The sequence below is a fragment of the Gossypium raimondii genome, chromosome 10 (genome assembly GCF_025698545.1).
Source record: "Gossypium raimondii isolate GPD5lz chromosome 10, ASM2569854v1, whole genome shotgun sequence".
In the NCBI taxonomy this organism is placed as follows: Eukaryota; Viridiplantae; Streptophyta; class Magnoliopsida; order Malvales; family Malvaceae; genus Gossypium; species Gossypium raimondii.
Window position 1 is genome coordinate 52,129,754 of NC_068574.1, and position 19,795 is coordinate 52,149,548.

At 35.2% G+C, this 19,795-nt stretch overlaps 2 protein-coding genes across 2 annotated transcripts; both read left to right on the forward strand.

The window, feature by feature from the left end:
* The first annotated feature begins 3,995 nt into the window (after positions 1-3,995).
* Positions 3,996-6,408, forward strand: LOC128033992 (uncharacterized). The gene is made up of 2 exons (XM_052622505.1): positions 3,996-5,752; positions 6,024-6,408. The coding sequence occupies exons 1-2, from the start codon at positions 3,996-3,998 to the stop codon at positions 6,406-6,408; spliced, it is 2,142 nt and encodes a 713-aa protein (XP_052478465.1).
* A 15-nt stretch (positions 6,409-6,423) lies between these two features.
* Positions 6,424-15,720, forward strand: LOC128033993 (uncharacterized). Its single transcript, XM_052622506.1, has 6 exons — positions 6,424-6,676; positions 6,893-7,441; positions 7,556-8,530; positions 8,726-9,120; positions 9,259-9,447; positions 15,622-15,720. The coding sequence occupies exons 1-6, from the start codon at positions 6,424-6,426 to the stop codon at positions 15,718-15,720; spliced, it is 2,460 nt and encodes an 819-aa protein (XP_052478466.1).
* Positions 15,721-19,795: the final 4,075 nt, after the last annotated feature.

A 19,795-nucleotide genomic window follows, 5' to 3' on the forward strand; every position in this document is an offset into this window, starting at 1 on the left:
TATTTTCCTAAAATTACGTTTTTGCCCCAAAAACTTTGCACACTCTACAATTCAGTCCTTCTGGGCATGACAAGACTGCCCCCAACCAGCATCCGGGCGTGCACCGCACCCTACGCCTGACACCGCCAATCAGCCATGCTCCCCACCTCCATGCCTCCTGAAAACAAGAAGGAAAACGACAGAAAATTGAAGCATTTAAAAGAAAATTGAAGGAAAGGGAAGGGGGGATTTTTTCGGCAACCAAAGAAACAAAAAAAATAGCAGAGAAAAAAGAAAAAATAGCAGCAAGCAAAGCCTCCACCATTGCCCTGGTGGAAACACCACCACCGCAACCACCATCACTACAACCACCAAAGCCACCACCTAAAAAACCCAATCAAGAAGCAATAAGAATTTGAGAAAACCCAAGAAAAAGCTTCCAAAAATCAGCAGCCAAGAACCTTTTAAAAAAAAAATCATTTACCTTGGAATCGCCGGTCACCGAGTGTGGAGAGGAGCCGAGGGCGGAGGAGGTCGGCGCAAGTGGCGGCGGCGGTTATGGGTCTTGGGGAATAAGAGAAGAAGAAGAAAGGAAGGAGGGAAGAAGAAAGGAGAGAAAAAAAATAGAAAAAGAAAGAAAATAAAATAAAATAAAAAGATAAACAAAAAAATATCAGTCGGGTCAATCTGACCCGACCCGTCCGACCCGCGACCCGAAAACAGGCCAAATCAGCAGCAGCAAGATACCCAGCAAGCCCAGCAAATTAGGCCCAAAAAGGGTAGCCCAAGAGAAAAAAAACAAGCAGCAAAAAAAAAAACAAAGCAAAGCAGAAAAAATAAAGGAGGAGCAGGCCCAAGCTGTTCCAAGCCCAGCGCCAGCAGCGGGCCAAGCGCCCAGGCCCAGCGCACCAGCATACGGCCCAGCGCACCAGCATTCGGCCCAGCACCCAGGCCCAACATCCAGCAGAAAAAAAAAAAAAGGAAAGGGAAGAAAAAAGAAAAGGGAAAGGACCCACAACGTTGGGCTTTTTGGTAATTTCCTTAAACCTTTTTTTAATTTAATTTTATTTATTTAAACATTATTTCATTTAAATTTAATTAGCATTTTTAAATAGTTTTTTTAGTAATATTAGTGTGGTTTTATTTGCATAAAAGAAAAATGAAATAAAAATTATTTTAATGCATAAGGCAACGAACCGATTTAGCATCGAGCCGTTGATTTCATCGCTATGATGGGTGAATATCGATAGCTCGTGTTAAATTCGGAACGCCCTTTTAAAAACAAAAATATTCAAAAATACTCGTATTTTAATAAAAATTCTAGTGTTTTAGGATCCCGATTAAATTTTAAATTGAATTGAGTTAACACTAATTCGATGGTTTCACTGCCATATCGGGATGAATATCATCGATTCGTGTTAAATACGGTATTTTTAAAAAAAAATCGTGTTTCAAAAATTTTCATGTCTTCAAAATTTCTCGTGTTTCAAAATAATAATAATAAAATTCTCCGTGTTTCAAAAAATATATTCGTGTCTCTTTCTTTTTAAAAAAAATTTTCGTGTTTTCGTGTTTTTCAAAAAAAAAAATTCTCGTGTTTCAAAAATTTTCGTATTTTCAAAATTTTCATGTTTTCGTGTTTTCAAAAAATTCTCGTGTTTTTTTTAAAAAAAGTCGTGTTTAAAAAATTTTATGTTTTCAAAACTTTCGTGTTTTCAAAAATTTTTATGTTTTTAAAAAAATTTTCGCGTTTTCAAAAAAATATCTCGTGTTTCAAATTTTCGTGTTTTCAAAAATTTCTCGTATTTCAAAAAAAATATCACTTTTTGTGTTTGTAAAAAATTTTTCGTGTTTCAAAAATATTATCGCATTTCAAAATTTTTTAAATCGTGTTTCAAAAAAAATGTCGTGTTTTAAAAATTTTCGTGTTTCTAAAATTTCCCTGTTTTAAAAATTCCCGTGTTTTTAAAAAAATGTCGTGTTTCAAAAATTTTCGTGTTTCTAAAATTTTCGTGTTTACAAATTCTCGTGTTTTCAAAAATTCTCGTGTTAAAAAAAAACTTTCGTTCTTTTAAAAAAATTTCTGCTTCAAAAATCTTCGTGTTAAAAAATTTCTCATGTTTCAATCGGATCACGAGCAGATATTAAATTGAACTCGTATTTTTGAAAATTAAGACAACGCGCGTTTAACGAGATACCAATTTTGGGCGTCGCGAGGGTGCTAATACCTTCCTCGCGTGTAACCGACTCCCGAACCCTAATTTTCTCTGGATTTTCACGTAGACCTAAAATTATCTCTTTTTTTAGAAAAATTAAAAAAAAATTCTAAAAGAGAGTTTTGAAGGTGTCCGATCACACCTAGAAAAAGATCGGTGGCGACTCCTCTTTTGTAAATAAAATTTGAAACTTTGTTTTTAATTTTTCAATAATCATTTCGACTAGCGCCTATCGCCAAAATTTTTAGGTCGCTACAGTTGGCGACTCCACTGGGGACCTGTTTTTGAGAGTCGAGTCTGATGTTAAACGCGTGTTGTCAAAATTTTCAAATTTTCTTGTTCAAATTAATTTTTAATCGTGATCCTTGAATTCGATTTTTTTTAAAAAAAGTCATGCATCTGTATCCGGTTTTCAAATTAATATTTTTCTAACTCATTTTATTTTTCTATTTTTTTTTCAGCTTTAAGTTTTACGTTTTTTTTAGTTTGTTTATTTTGGTAAGATTAAAAATTTAAAAGGTTTGTGAGTTTCTCCTCACACACCGTGCACTTGCATTTTTTGCATAACATGAGCTCTCTACCCGGGCTCCGTCCGTTTAAGTGGAAGTAAACGCTACGCCTTCGTGAGTTAACTCGTCCCTCCACAAAGCTAGTAATTACTTAGGGTTACATATGACTTATGCTTTCGTGAGTTAACTTGTCCTCCGCATAGGCATAAGTAAATGTAATCCTCGAATTGAACTCATAAGCCCATGACGGGCGATAACCGAGGCTCGTGACTTACCTTAGTAGGTGACAGTTTGGACAATTTGAGTACCTTTCTAGAACCAAAACCACATATAGTGAACCGTACGAGCCACCCAATTAGAGCCATGCCGAACCTCTGTCTGTTTGATAGTTACCAAAATAAGAACACGGGAGAAACGCCTCTTACCTTTTATTTCTTATTTGCAAATGAATTGAGTCTGTTAATAAATTGGGCCGGATAGATTGTCTGATGGTATGTGGGATAGGTTTATTATAAAGCATGTTGGGGCAAAAAAAAAATGTGGGTCTGTTCCGCCAAATTGCATGATTGAATAGCTTAATTTGTTAAATTTTCCATCGTCTTTATTTTTCTTTTTCCTTCTGTTTATATCTGTTGTGATCTCTAACCAAGGTTATTTGTTCTTCATTTTATTTTTCATCATGCATCGTAGACATCTCATTAGGAAGGTGTTGATTAAAGATTGGTTGCCAAAAACGGGTTTCTGATGGAGGAGTCAAATTACACAGGTGATCAAGAAAAATGTCGTAGTCAGGTCTTTGAGGGCCGAGAAAGTAAAATGGACAATTTAAAGGAAAGATATATCTCTGATCTTTCCGAGGAGGCGACTTCGAATGCTCGTCAGAATAACCCTGGAGATTTGACTAGGATCTGGAAACAGTGAAACTCAAGAACTAGGGTCATCTTCGTTGGTAAAATATTTTGTAATTGACTCTTTTGATAAATGAAACGCCAAAATATGGGGCTATCTTGAAATCAACACCATTTTTTGCATATTTACGCATTATTAACATTCATTAGTTATTCATTCATTTATTCATTGCATGCTCATATCTCCCTAATCATTCGCTAAGGTTAAAACCATCTAATCCACAGTTACCACACTACGAGTCTGGAATCACGTCACTCTTATAGGACACGCTTAAGAGCTAGAGCTATGGATGCCGAACTCAATGAAAGGATGGAAAGGATGGAAAGAACCCAAAAAGAGTTGCAGAGCAATCGCCAAGTCATGAGAAGAGGCGAGAGATTTGATGGTGAGATCTCGAGAAGAATCGCTCGAGCAAAGGGATCAAATGGCCAAACTGATGGAAATGATGACAGCCTTGGTCAAAGGAAAGGGACCTATACAGAGCCCTGACATCGTAGAACCGCCTCAGTCAAGAGCTAATCAAGATCCACTTTATCCCCCGGGATTTACTCCACCTCATGTCCACGCAATGCAAAGAGGATACCCCCAAAGAGAACCTACAGGCCTGGAACAACATCCTGCTCCATCTGCTCATTTAGGACAAGGAATGTTTGTATCAAACCCTGGGGCTAATCCTTCAGATCCAATTGTCTCAGACCTAGATGATCCTGTGGAAATAGCAAGGCTGAGAATTGATGACAATAACGCTCAGGATAAGTATAGGATTTTGGAAGAAAGGATCAAGGCGGTAGAGGGTGCAGAAGTTTTCTCTGCTTTGAGTGCCAAAGAACTCAGTTTGGTACCTGATCTAGTCTTACCCCCAAAATTTAAGACACCTAATTTTGAGAAGTATGACGGAACAAGATGTCCAAAGGCGCATCTGATCATGTTTTGCCGAAAGATGACTGGTTATGTAAACGATGATAAATTGTTGGTGCATTGCTTTCAAGATAGTTTGGTTGGCTCAACTCTTCGATGGTATAATCAGCTCAGTAGAGAGAGAATCCGATCATGGAAGGATTTGGCATCAGCATTCTGTGAGCAATATAGACATGTATCGGATATGGTGCCTGATCGACTAACTTTACAAATGATGGAAAAGAAACCGACAGAGACTTTTCGGCAATATGCACAAAGATGGAGGGATATCTCTGCTCAGGTGGAGCCCCCGTTAACTAAGACAGAGATAACAGTTCTCTTCATCAATACTCTGAAAGCACCGTTTTACGATAAATTGGTAGGAAGTGCCACAAAGGACTTCGCGGATATTGTAATATCCGGGGAGCTTATTGAAAATGCCGTCAAGAGTGGGAGAATGGAAGGCCCCGAGAGTTCAAAGACAGTAGTACCCACAAAGAAAAAGGAGGCAGAGGCTCATATGGTTGGAACCGAGAGTCACTGTGCCCCCAATTCGTACCCCGCCCAATCACGACCTCATTATCGCCCACCTTCAAACTTCTACTTTCCTCCTCAAGGTCCTTACCATCAAGCACCTTCGTCTTACCCCGTTTATGCTATGAATAACCAAAGACCATTCACCTTGTTCCCACCAAACACCATGCCTACACAAAGCCAACCTAAAAATGACCAAAGACTAGCAAGACCCATTCCTAAAAAACCTCAATTCACCCCAATTCCTGTGCCATACGAAAAATTATACCTGAAACTGTTGGAGAAGCAATTGATATCCCCACATTACATGGCACCCCTGAAGCCCCCATACCCAAAATGGTACGATCCTAATGCTAATTACATGTATCACGCTGGAAATCAGGGGCATTCTACAGAAAACTGCCTTGCCTTTAAAAAAAGGGTTCAAGATCTCATTAATGCTGGCATTCTGCGATTTGATGGCGTTAGTAATCCTCTTCCTAACCATGCTGATGGGAATGTGAATGTGGTAACAAATGAAGATGGAGGGCAAGACAATCCAAGAAGCGCTTTGATTGAAAAGGGTCTTCAGAATATCAGCCTAAATGCTATTAACAATGAGAATGATGAAATTAAGAATGCTTCAATGATACGCCCTTGTCCTCCAGGATATGTTTTGAACAACTGGACTGCTGTGGACCTCCTTGTAGTTTCTAAGTCCCCTTCAGAGTAATGCTCAATGTTAACCCTTCATTTTATGTGTCCTTAAACAGTGGGGTTCCTTTTGTAAGAGCTTATGTTTGCTCTTTATCATTTCAATGAACATTAATGAAGATGCATTTTGTTTTATATTGTCATGTTCTTTTCATTTCCATTAACTTCGCGACTACTTCTTCTATTCATATCCTTTTCCGGCATATGTCTCACATCATCTCATATCATTGTGTGTTGATTCCAATACCTCAATGCTCTTCTATAGCTTTTTCCATTCACTTTTCAGGTGCTCAGATATCAATGGCATGAATAATCCCGTTATGAATCCTGAAATCAATTTTGAGAAGGTTGTTTGTTTAGGAGAATTCGAAGCTGACGAAAATGTTGAAGATTGTGTCTCGTCTCCTGACTTACTGAGAATGGTGGAACAAGAAGAGAAACAAATCCTACCCCATCAAGAATCTGTTGAGGTAGTGAACTTGGGGAGTGAAGAAGAGAAACAAGAAGTGAAGATTGGGACTTCCATTTCAGAAAACACAAGGCAAGATTTGATCACCTTGCTCCATGAATACAAGGATGTGTTTGCCTGGTCTTATCAGGATATGCCAGGATTGAACACGGATATTGTGGTCCACAAGCTCCCACTGAAACCAGAATGCAAGCCCGTTTAGCAGAAATTAAGAAGGATGAGACCCGAAATGCTGTTAAAGATAAAAGAAGAAGTCAAGAAACAATTTGACGCTGGCTTCCTACAAGTCTCAAAGTATCCAGAATGGGTAGCTAATATAGTCCCAGTGCCGAAGAAAGATGGCAAGGTGCGAATGTGCGTGGATTATCGTGATCTGAATCAAGCAAGCTCTAAGGATAACTTTCCTTTACCGCACATCGACACTTTGGTGGATAATACGGCAAAGCATTCTCTGTTTTCTTTCATGGATGGTTTCTCAGGATATAATCAGATAAAGATAGCTCCTGAAGACATGGAGAAAACTACATTCATAACAATGTGGGGAACATTCTGCTACAAGGTAATGCCGTTCGGATTAAAGAATGCTGGGGCAACATATCAAAGAGCCATGGTGACGTTATTCCATGATATGATGCACAAAGAAATAGAAGTTTATGTCGATGATATGATTGCCAAATCTCGGGAAGAAAGAGAGCATGTTGGGAGTCTTAGGAAGCTGTTTGAAAGATTAAGAAAGTTCCAGTTGAAGCTTAACCCGGCCAAATGTACATTTGGGGCTACCTCAGGAAAACTGCTAGGTTTCATTGTTAGTGAAAGAGGTATCGAGGTTGATCCAGATAAGATAAAAGCTATACAAGAATTGCCTCCCCCGCGTACACAAAAGGAAGTCAGAGGTTTTTTAGGAAGGTTGAATTACATTGCTCGATTCATTGCTCAACTTACCAATCAGTGTGACCCAATTTTTCGACTCCTTCGAAAACGTAATCTGGGAGAATGGAACGAGGAGTGCCAAGTGGCCTTCGACAAGATAAAACAGTATCTATCTAATCCTCCTGTGCTAGTACCACCGACCCCTGAAAAACCCTTAATTTTGTACCTGACCGTGTTTGAGAACTCAATGGGTTGCGTACTGGGACAACATGATGAGTCGGGGAAAAGAGAGAAGGCAATTTACTACCTCAGCAAGAAGTTCACAGAATATGAGGCAAAATACCCTTCAATTGAGAAGTTTTGTTGTGCATTGATTTGGACGGTTCGAAGGCTCAGGCAATACATGTTGTATCACACGACATGGTTAATTTCAAAACTGGACCCAATAAAGTACATGATGGAGTCACCTGCACTCTCAGGGAGAATGGCCAGATGGCAGATCCTATTGACTGAGTATGACATTGTATATGTGAGCCAAAAGTCGATAAAAGGAAGCGCAATAGCTGACTTCTTGGCAAGTCGAACAACGGAGGAATACGAGCCTTTGATATTTGAGTTCCCAGATGAAGATTTGATGTGCATTTCAGAAAAAGAGGGCGAGTCATCAAAAGGAAAGTCATGGAAGATGAGCTTTGATGGTGCTTCAAATGCATTGGGGCATGGGATAGGAGCAGTCTTAGTGTCACCTGAAGGCGACCATTACCCGCTTACTACTAGATTGAATTTCTTCTGTACAAATAATATAGCGGAATATGAGGCTTGCATCATGGGACTTCGTGCAGCTATCAAGAGAAAAATCAAAATTTTAGAGGTACACGAGGACTCAGCATTAGTCATTTATCAAATTCGTGGAGATTGGGAAGTGAGAGATCCAAAATTAGTCAAATATCATGATCTCGTTGCAGAGCTGATCAAGGAGTTCTATAAAGTGACTTTTAACTACTTTCCACAAGAGGAGAACCAACTGGCTGATGCTCTAGCCACATTGGCTTCGATGTTCAAGGTAAACAGAGAAACTGAGATAATGCCCATCCAAATGAGCATATATGAGACCCCCGCACACTGCTTTAGTATTGAGGAGGAGTCAGATGGACGACCATGGTTCCATGATATCTTAGAGTATATCAAGAATCAAAGGTACCCCGAGCAAGTAAACGAGAATGACAAAAGAACAATCAGGAGAATGGCGTTTGGATTTGTTCTTGACGGGGATATTCTATACAAAAGGGGAAAAGATCAAGTGCTCCTGAGGTGCGTGGACGCTGTTGAAGCTAGAAAGATACTTGAAGAGGTTCATGAAGGAATTTGTGGAACACATGCCAGTGGTTTCACCATGGCCAGGCAGATTATGAGACTTGGTTATTATTGGCTGACGGTGGAAAGGGATTGCATTGGTTACGCACGAAAGTGCCACAAATGTCAAATTTATGGCGACAAAATTCATGCAGCTCCGTCGCCCCTTCATGTCATGACTTCTCCGTGGCCTTTTTCTATGTGGGGCATGGATGTTATAGGGCCAATTTCCCCGAAAGCTTCCAATGGGCATCGATTCATCTTTGTGGTTATAGACTACTTCACAAAATGGGTAGAAGCCACTTCGTTTGCTAATGTGACAAAGGCTGCAGTGTGTAGGTTCTTAAAAAAGGAGATTATATGTCGATATGGTCTGCCTGAAGGAATCATTTCAGATAATGCTTTAAATTTGAACAACAAGATGATGAAAAAAGTATGTGAGCAATTCCAGATAAAACATCATAATTCTTCGCCCTATCGCCCAAAGATGAACGGAGCAGTAGAAGCCGCTAATAAGAACATTAAGAGGATTATTGGGAAGATGACTGAGACATATAAAGACTGGCACGATAAGCTACCATTCGCTTTTATGACATCGCACCTCGATGCACGGACGCTCACGGGCAACTCCTTTTCTCCGGTCTATGGAATAGAAGCCGTTCGCTTATCAAGTAGAGATCCCATCCTGCGCGTCTTGATGGAGACAAGGTTAGAGGAATCGAGTGGGTTCGAGTTCGATATGATCACTAAAACTTATTGAAGGGAAACGCTTGAAGGCAATTTGTCATGGATGATGTACGAAGAGAATGATTACTACTCATGATAAAAGGTGCGCCAAGAGAATTTCGCGAAGGAGAGCTCAGATCGAGAAAGATTCTCCGATCTGAAGGACTTTCGAGGAAAATGGTCACCAAATTGGGAAGGACCATACGTTGTAAAGAGGGCATTCTCAGGAGGGGCTCTGATTCTCACTGAGATGGACGGGAAAGAATTACCTAATCCAGTGAACTTAGATGCTGTGAAGAAATATTATGCCTAAAAAAAAGAAAAAAAAGAAAAAAAACAACAAAAAAAACAAAAAACAAAAAAACAAAAAAACAAAAAAACAAAAAAACAAAAAAGCAAAAAAGTAAAAAAAAAAAAAGAAAAATCAAGATGAAAACCCAAAAAAGGGCGTCTTGATAAACAAAAAGGATTAGGATGAAAACCCGAAAGGGCGTCCTAATGAAGTGAGCTCGAACTTAAGGTGCAAGATGACTTGAACAGTAAGTTGAATGACGAAGTTGCAATATTTGAAGCATTCTCAGAAGCTCGAAACCTTCTACACAAGAAACCGTGCTTGAATGGATCCAGGACAAAGAAATGTGGAGAAGTTCATGCATTGGATATCTAGAGCATTTCTGGCCATTGAATTCGCTTTCTTTTCTTTATGACGTTTTATTTGTTAAACTTTCTTTGTCAATTTCCTTTGTTTGTTGCTTTCTTTTAAAAATGAAATGAATGTGAGGTTTTTCTTTCATGCCTACTTTGCCATTTTTTCCATGCATCTCGTGTTTGATTCATTTAAATGATAAATAGTAAGATGACATACTCTAAACAAAAGAAATGTTGAACATTACCTGGATGAGAATTTGACAAGTACATGGGCCCGAAAGCAGGAACAATGTTCAGCAGGGGGCAAGAGAGTGATATATGGAGAAATGTGGATTACTCACAGAACTTGAGGACGAGTATAAAACTGGAGAGAAAAGTCAGGAATTGAGGAAATGAATGCGGAACCTCACGAAAATCAAAAGTGGGGCATGTGACAAACAGCCTAGGGTGCATGGCATGATCATGTAGACACGAAAGCATTTAGGATAAACACGTGCATATCATAATAACAACATACATGACATATATAGGTATACCAGTAGAGCAAGGAATACTAGGAGAAAGCTGCACAGAATCAACGAAGAAGAAGGCTTTTAGTTTCACCTGATGTTTTTTAGAAACTCTGTTTCTTTCAAGAAATATTTTTCAATCTCTGTTTTTTTCAAAAATCAACTCATAATACAGAGGTGAGTTGAGCCTCGGTCATGCCGAGGTATTTCTTTTAAATTTCCATTTTCAAAAATCAACTCATATTGCGAGAAGTGAGTTGAGCCTTGGGTCATCCTGAGGTATTTTTCAATTTTCGTTTTTCAAAAATCAACTCATATTGCGAGAAGTGAGTTGAGCCTTGGGTCATCCTGAGGTATTTTTAAATTTTCGTTTTTCAAAATCAACTCATAATACAGAGGTGAGTTGAGCCTTGGGTCATGCCGAGGTATTTCTTTTAAACTTCCGTTTTTCAAAAATCAAATCATAATACAGAGGTGAGTTGAGCCTCGGTCATGCCGATGTATTTCTTTTAAATTTCCATTTTCAAAAATCAACTCATAATGCGAGAGGTGAGTTGAGCCTTGGGTCATCCTGAGGTCTTTTCAATTTCTATTTTTTTCAAAAAAAATCAACTCATAATTCGAGAGGTGAGTTGAGCCTCGGGTCATGCCGAGGTATTTCTTTTAAACTTCCGTTTTTCAAAAATCAACTCATAATACAGAGGTGAGTTGAGCCTCGGTCATGCCGAGGTATTTCTTTTAAATTTCCATTTTCAAAAATCAACTCATATTGCGAGAAGTGAGTTGAGCCTTGGGTCATCCTGAGGTATTTTTCAATTTTCGTTTTTCAAAAATCAACTCATATTGCGAGAAGTGAGTTGAGCCTTGGGTCATCCTGAGGTATTTTTAAATTTTCGTTTTTCAAAAATCAACTCATAATACAGAGGTGAGTTGAGCCTCGGGTCATGCCGAGGTATTTCTTTTAAACTTCCGTTTTTCAAAAATCAACTCATAATACAGAGGTGAGTTTAGCCTCGGTCATGCCGATGTATTTCTTTTAAATTTCCATTTTCAAAAATCAACTCATAATGCGAGAGGTGAGTTGAGCCTCGGGTCATCCTGAGGTCTTTTCAATTTCTATTTTTTTCAAAAAAAATCAACTCATAATTCGAGAGGTGAGTTGAGTCTCGGGTCATGCCGAGGTATTTCTTTTAAACTTCCGTTTTTCAAAAATCAACTCATAATACAGAGGTGAGTTGAGCCTCGGTCATGCCGAGGTATTTTTTTTAAATTTCCATTTTCAAAAATCAACTCATAATGCGAGAGGTGAGTTGAGCCTCGGGTCATCCTGAGGTCTTTTCAATTTCTATTTTTTCAAAAAAAAATCAACTCATAATGCTAGAAGTTAGTTGAGCCTCGGGTTACGCTGAGGTATTTTCAATATCTATTTTTCAAAGGTCAACTCACAATCTGAGAAGTGAGTTGAACTTCGGATCGCACACCAAGCTATTCTCAATTTCAGGCTTTTAAAAAGAATATAGACAAAAAATTGGACAATCGAGCAAAATTCAGTGCTTTTAAATCTTTGCTCTATCCCTGTTTCACAAAGATGAGCAAAGAGGGGTAGCTGTAATCACTGAATTTTGCCCGGGTTGGATTTCGGGCCGGGCTAGCCTCGTAATGATCGGGCCCATTAAGATTTAATTTTGAACTTGTTTTAGCCCATTTTTAATTGCTGTTTTAAATATTAATAAAATAGTAGTAAAAAAATCTCAAAAAAATATAAAAAAATACAAAAAATATAAATTACATTTTAACCCCTCTACTTTTTAAAATTTACATTTTGACCCCAAAATTTTCTTTAAATTACATATTGACCCCTAATATTTCGTAAATTACAGTCGGGCCCCCAAACTTTCCAGAAATTACATTTTAGCCCCATATTTTCCTAAAATTACGTTTTTGCCCCAAAAACTTTGCACACTCTACAATTCAGTCCTTCTGGGCATGACAAGATTGGCCCCAACCAGCATCCGGGCGTGCACCGCACCCTACGCCTGACACCGCCAATCAGCCATGCTCCCCACCTCCATGCCTCCTGAAAACAAGAAGGAAAACGACAGGAAATTGAAGCATTTAAAAGAAAATTGAAGGAAAGGGAAGGGGGGATTTTTTCGGCAACCAAAGAAACAAAAAAAATAGCAGAGAAAAAAGAAAAAATAGCAGCAAGCAAAGCCTCCACCATTGCCCTGGTGGAAACACCACCACCGCAACCACCATCACTACAACCACCAAAGCCACCACCTAAAAAACCCAATCAAGAAGCAATAAGAATTTGAGAAAACCCAAGAAAAAGCTTCCAAAAATCAGCAGCCAAGAACCTTTTAAAAAAAAAATCATTTACCTTGGAATCGCCGGTCACCGAGTGTGGAGAGGAGCCGAGGGCGGAGGAGGTCGGCGCAAGTGGCGGCGGCGGTTATGGGTCTTGGGGAATAAGAGAAGAAGAAGAAAGAAAGGAGGGAAGAAGAAAGGAGAGAAAAAAAATAGAAAAAGAAAGAAAATAAAATAAAATAAAAAGATAAACAAAAAAAAAATCAGTCGGGTCAATCCGACCCGACCCGTCCGACCCGCGACCCGACAACAGGCCGAATCAGCAGCAGCAAGATACCCAGCAAGCCCAGCAAATTAGGCCCAAAAAGGGTAGCCCAAGAGAAAAAAAACAAGCAGCAAAAAAAAAAACAAAGCAAAGCAGAAAAAATAAAGGAGGAGCAGGCCCAAGCTGTTCCAAGCCCAGCGCCAGAAGCGGGCCAAGCGCCCAGGCCCAGCGCACCAGCATTCGGCCCAGCACCCAGGCCCAACATCCAGCAGAAAAAAAAAAGGAAAGGGAAGAAAAAAGAAAAGGGAAAGGACCCACAACTTTGGGCTTTTTGGTAATTTCCTTAAACCTTTTTTTAATTTAATTTTATTTATTTAAACATTATTTCATTTAAATTTAATTAGCATTTTTAAATAGTTTTTTTAGTAATATTAGTGTGGCTTTATTTGCATAAAAGAAAAATGAAATAAAAATTATTTTAATGCATAAGGCAACGAACCAATTTAGCATCGAGCCGTTGATTTCATCGCTATGATGGGTGAATATCGATAGCTCGTGTTAAATTCGGAACGCCCTTTTAAAAACAAAAATATTCAAAAATCCTCGTATTTTAATAAAAATTCTCGTGTTTTAGGATCCCGATTAAATTTTAAATTGAATTGAGTTAACACTAATTCGATGGTTTCACTGCCATATCGGGATGAATATCATCGATTCGTGTTAAATACGGTATTTTTAAAAAAAAATCGTGTTTCAAAAATTTTCATGTCTTCAAAATTTCTCGTGTTTCAAAATAATAATAATAAAATTCTCCGTGTTTCAAAAAATATATTCGTGTCTCTTTCTTTTTAAAAAATTTTTTCGTGTTTTCGTGTTTTTCAAAAAAAAAATTCTCGTGTTTCAAAAAATTATCGTGTTTTTTTAAAAAACTCGTGTTTAAAAAATTTTATGTTTTCAAAACTTTCGTGTTTTCAAAAATTTTTATGTTTTTAAAAAAATTTTCGCGTTTTCAAAAAAAAATATCCTGTTTCAAATTTTCGTGTTTTCAAAAATTTCTCGTATTTCAAAAAAATTTTCACTTTTTGTGTTTGTAAAAAAATTTTCGTGTTTCAAAAATATTCTCGCATTTCAAAATTTTTTTAAATCGTGTTTCAAAAAAATGTCGTGTTTTAAAAATTTTCGTGTTTCTAAAATTTCCCTGTTTTAAAAATTCCCGTGTTTTTAAAAAAATGTTGTGTTTCAAAAATTTTTGTGTTTCTAAAATCTTCGTGTTTACAAATTCTCGTGTTTTCAAAAATTCTCGTGTTAAAAAAAAACTTTCGTTCTTTTAAAAAAATTTCTGCTTCAAAAATCTTCGTGTTAAAAAATTTCTCATGTTTCAATCGGATCACGAGCAGATATTAAATTGAACTCGTATTTTTGAAAATTAAGACAACGCGCGTTTAACGAGATACCAATTTTGGGCGTCGCGAGGGTGCTAATACCTTCCTCGCGTGTAACCGACTCCCGAACCCTAATTTTCTCTGGATTTTCACGTAGACCTAAAATTATCTCTTTTTTTAGAAAAATTAAAAAAAAAAATTCTAAAAGAGAGTTTTGAAGGTGTCCGATCACACCTAGAAAAAGATCAGTGGCGACTCCTCTTTTGTAAATAAAATTTGAAACTTTGTTTTTAATTTTTCAATAATCATTTCGACTAGCGCCTATCGCCAAAATTTTTAGGTCGCTACAATATACATATTTAAAATTATTATATAATATATATATATAAGTAAGTATATACATATACAGTATGTAACTATCATAAAATATAAAAGGTATATATATGAATCATAAAATACAAAGAGTATATACAAAATATATATTTTGAAAGTACAAAGGATATGTAAGTAGATATGTGTATATAAGAATTATATAAATATAAGTGATCTACACTCATGAAAGAAAAATAAACATATAAATAAATAATACGTATATAGATATATATACATATAAGTATGTACATAAATTTAAAATATAAAATAAATATGATAATAAATAACAGAAAGAGTTGGACTAAATCAGAATAAAAAGAGATTTAAAGGTGTGAATTATAAATATAGAGAAAGAGGACCAAATGGGAAGCATTGGAAAAGGGCGAGGACTAAAATGGAAATAATCCCAGTACTTCAAACGACGCCGCTTTAGGGGGCCGCAATATCTCATGGTCTAGGGACCAAATTAAAACAGAAGAAAATTTTATGGCCAAAATTGCAAATATGCAAAAAATTGCATTGAAAGCACCATAAAATCGTAGGGACCAATTGTGCAAATAACCCAAGAGCCAAAAACACGCGGATCCTCCCCCTAGGGTCGGGCCTAGGAATCCGGCGAGGAGAGCCGTCGTCGCGCCGGCCACCGTACACGGTAGCCGAAAAATTCAAAAAAAGGTTTTTTTTGCTTTTTGTTTAACGTTTATACGTTATATATATATAGTTTAAAAAAATAAAAGAAACAAAATCGAATACAAATAGTTTCGAAAGGAAAAAAATAAAGAGAAAAATAAAAATAAAAAAGGAAAATAGATCTTATACCGAAAAAAGGTTTCTTGTATCTGTTTTTTTACTTTTTTATTTCTTGAAATAGTGAAAGAGGGGCCGAACCCCCTTACAATGATAATCTTCGGCTTTTATAGCCTAAAATTACATGTTATTTGCTATTTTTCTTTCTTCTCTGTTGTTTGCGTGTCTTGCAGGTGACGGCGCAAGTGGCCGATGTGACAACGGCGGTGGCAGACGAGGATGGGACGTCCGGCGACTGTGGCAGGGCAAGTGGACGTGCGGCGGGTGGCTGACGCACCTAGGGTTGCTGCTATTTTCTTTTTCTTTTCTGAAAATGGGCTAGGGTAGTTGTTGGGCCTGTGGGTTTGTTTGGGTTTGTTATGGGTTAGGTCTAGGTTAATTTTTGGTGGGTTTGGGTATTTGCTTTTGTAATTGGGCCTCGGGTAAATTTGGGCTGTACATATATGATATGTTTTTTTTTTACTTTATTGTATAATAATATTAAATCAATAATTTATTTAAGTGAAAAAACAAATAAAGAAATAAGTGATATCGTTATGTTAGATCGGATCATGGATTGGAACTTTGGAAATATTATTAAAAAGATTTAGTACAATATTAAGAAATTTTTTCTGTTTAAGGTAAATTACTTAGTTGGTCATTCAATTTTTAAGACACTTTCATTTTGGTCATCCAAAATGAAATCATTGCAATTTTGCCACTCTACTTTTAGGGTGCTTTCATTTTAGTCACTCAACCATTAAATCTCTAATCACAGTTAACTGTGCACGTCACTTCTTATTCACACTTTCATGGTCACTCAACTTCTAGATCACTTCCATTTTGGTCACCTAAAAAATATCATTTTTTAAAGTATTGATTGGGGTAAAAGAATTAATGATTAAAGTGAAAAATTGATAGAAACTATTTTTTTCAATATTAAATTTTAAATTTCAAAACATAAAATCAATTAAATAAATTATTGAAATTTTTTATCCCTTGATAATGTTAACCAGTTTGTTACTATAATATTGAAATTAATTAAATTAATCTCCTTCTAAATTTTAAAATTTTATGTTGCCATGTTATTCTTAATGAAATCAACTCAATAATTATCTGTAAAATTTAAATTCCTTTAGATTATATAATATCGAATCTTCTATACTAAACCAAAAGTAAAGAAAAGAATTGCAATTAATTACATTAATTACTTGTCCTTCGTTTGGGTAAAGAAATTATGAAAAACTTTGAATTTTGTTTGGTATATAAGATAAAATTAATTAATTTAATTAATTGTAAGGATTTTTCTTTGCTTTTAGCTTAGTATGAAAGACTTGAGATTATATAATTAAAAGAAATTTGAGTTTTATGTACAAGTATTAAATATGATTTATTTGATTTGATTTTAATTTAGAAACATAAAATAAAATCTAAAAGAGACTAAACTAATTAATTTAATTAATTCAATATTATAGTAATAAATTTGTTGACTTTATCGAGGATAAAAATATTTCAATAACTTATTTAATTGATTTTCATGTTTTGAACTTTAAAATTTCAATATTGAAAAAAAAAGAATTAGAATTTTCAACAATGGGGTAACCAAGTACAATTTGACAATTTTAAACTTTTATTTTAGTTTCTACCACTTTTTCACTTTAATTCTTAATATTTTCTACCTCAAACAATACTTAAAAGAAAAATATTTTTGGGTGATCAAAATGAAAGCAACCTAAAAGTTAAGTGACCAAAATAAAAGTGTGAACATGCATCCTAAAAGTTTAGTGACAAAATAGTAAGAATTTTATTTTGAGTGACTAAAATAAAACGCCTTTAAAGTTAGGTGATCAACTAAGTAGTTTACCCTTTTATTTAATATTTATATATTTTATAATTAAATTAAAATAATTTTTGTTAAAATAGTTAAATTGAAATATATTTTATAAGGAAAACACGATTGTTGTTTTCTTTAATAGACACAATCACCTATTCATTAAGATGATTTTGATTTGGTCTTTCGGGACTCACCAGTAAATCCAAATAGAATGATTATGTGGTGTGTTTTTTTTATTAGCATAATAATAAATTTGTATTCAACTTTTACATATTTTTAATTTGATCTTAATTTTAAAAATCAAGTTTTATGAACATTTGTAGAGTTTTTTAGGCCTACCCTGTCAAGGATAGGTTTTGGGTCCTCCTTTTCCTGACTCACAGGTGAGACCTCACTTAACTCATCTCCATCCATCACTACTCACCTAAAAGGCTATTATGCCTCCCAAATTGTCAAGACCTCAGATTAAAAGAGGTCACCCTCGCCTATAAATATTTCATTCTAACTTTAAGGAGGTGTCTTCTTCTCATTCTACCTTCACACTTCAACTAAATGCATCCTAACCTCCTTACAGCTTTTTGCACATCACCATGTGAACCATTGCCCTAGCTCCCAACCTCTTTCTCCCCTCAACAATAATTATAAATAATTCAAAAAAAAATAAAAATTCAAAAAGTTATTAAAAATAATATAATCCCATAAAAATTATAAAAATAGAAAAATTAGAAAGATTTAAAAAAATTAAAAAATATTTTTAAAAAATTATATAAGATATTTAAAAGACGACAATTTAAAAAAGTTAAATTAATTTTTTAAAGTTTTGATCAAAGTAGACCATCAGACGTTGGCTATCGTTGATCAATGTTGATGATGACTAAAATTCTAAATACAAATATATATATATATAAATTAAGTAATAAAGTAATAAGATGAGATTATTTCCACGAAAACTAACTTCTAAGCCAAGTATGAACCATTCACTTTTAACTAACCCAAATCAATAAAAATAAATTCTAATTATTAATAAAATTAAATTGAGAAAATAATAGAAGGTGAACTAAGTTAATGACAATGAAAACTTTGAAATTTACTCATTCATACTAACGACAATTCCAACTTCACCTAATTTAATTATTCAATTATCACTCATTTAATTTTTCAATATATGTAATTAGTAATTCATGATTCAATGATATTAATTAAGCTCTTTTAGTATCTAGATAAGTTATCCTATTTTCTCCACTGGTTATATTCTTATGTTAGACATAATGGGTTAATTCATTAAGCAAAAACCTATTGGGTTGATTAAGGTTTTACGTATATATGTATCATAGCCACAAATTAACTTAGTCGTCTTTGCTACTGGAATTAATTCAATTAATACAACTTTAAGTTTCTCTTCTATGACAAGTTAATACTATCCAATTAATGCAACTTGTTAGTCAAGCAAGCAATAAAACAAACACATGATTGAATAAATAATTAAACATGGATAGAATTAATTGAAGAGAAAAAAAATCAATTAATTAAGAGTTATGATCTATCATCATTCCAAAAAAATAAAGTTTAATTCACCATGAATTGAAAAAAATCACAAAAATGTTTTCAAAACAGTTTTCCATCAATAAAAAAGTAAAGGAAAGAACATAGAGAGAAAATAGATGAAAAGTTTGCGGGAGACTCTCCAAAATCTCCTTTTCTTCTTGATTCCACGAGCTTAGAGTTTTTCTTGGTATGAAAGAATTTCCTTTGTGCCTTAGATTGAATTATGTTTCTTTCTTTTCTTCTAAAAGTTTTTAAACGCAAAAACCTTGAATTTTGGGATTTTCTTTGACACTCCATCGAGCAATTAAGTTCGGTGAAGCAGACTACTTGCTGTCAAATTTTCTTCACCGACATGCTTGCTCCACCACTATTTTGGCCTGATGAAGCGGAAGACTTCTAATTTTTACCATTTTCTTGATCTATGTTATAACTCATATCTATTCTTTGTTTCAAGCCTACAGAAGAAAAAGGGAAATTGCAATTAAGTCTAAATTAATTCTAAAAATATGAAAAATAAACAAAGTATGAATGAAACATAATTAATCCAAAAATTATAAAATCTACTAAACACTAATCTAAAACTTAGAATTACTCCTAAAAAGTTGTAAAAGCTAGACTGAAATAATTCTAAACGTGAGAGTTATCAATTATTTAACTATTAATTGGTAGGAATGGGTCATTGATCAATATTGAAAAGTGATGATCGGATGTGGATTGATATTGACTAACAATGATCTAAAATTGGTCGATGTTGATTAACCATTTACTAATTACATTGAATTCCAGCAACCAGAACACAACTCAGTTGATTAATTTTTTATTTTTTGAAGTTTTAGATTTTTTTAAAATTGAACGTATTTTTATTTTTTTTAGTTTTTGGCTGACGGTCAAGTGGCGTTGGATTTAGATGAAAGAACGAACTCGAGAAGATATAGGTATTTTAGCTATTATTACATTATTTGGGTCTAATTAGCTATATTCAAAAGTCA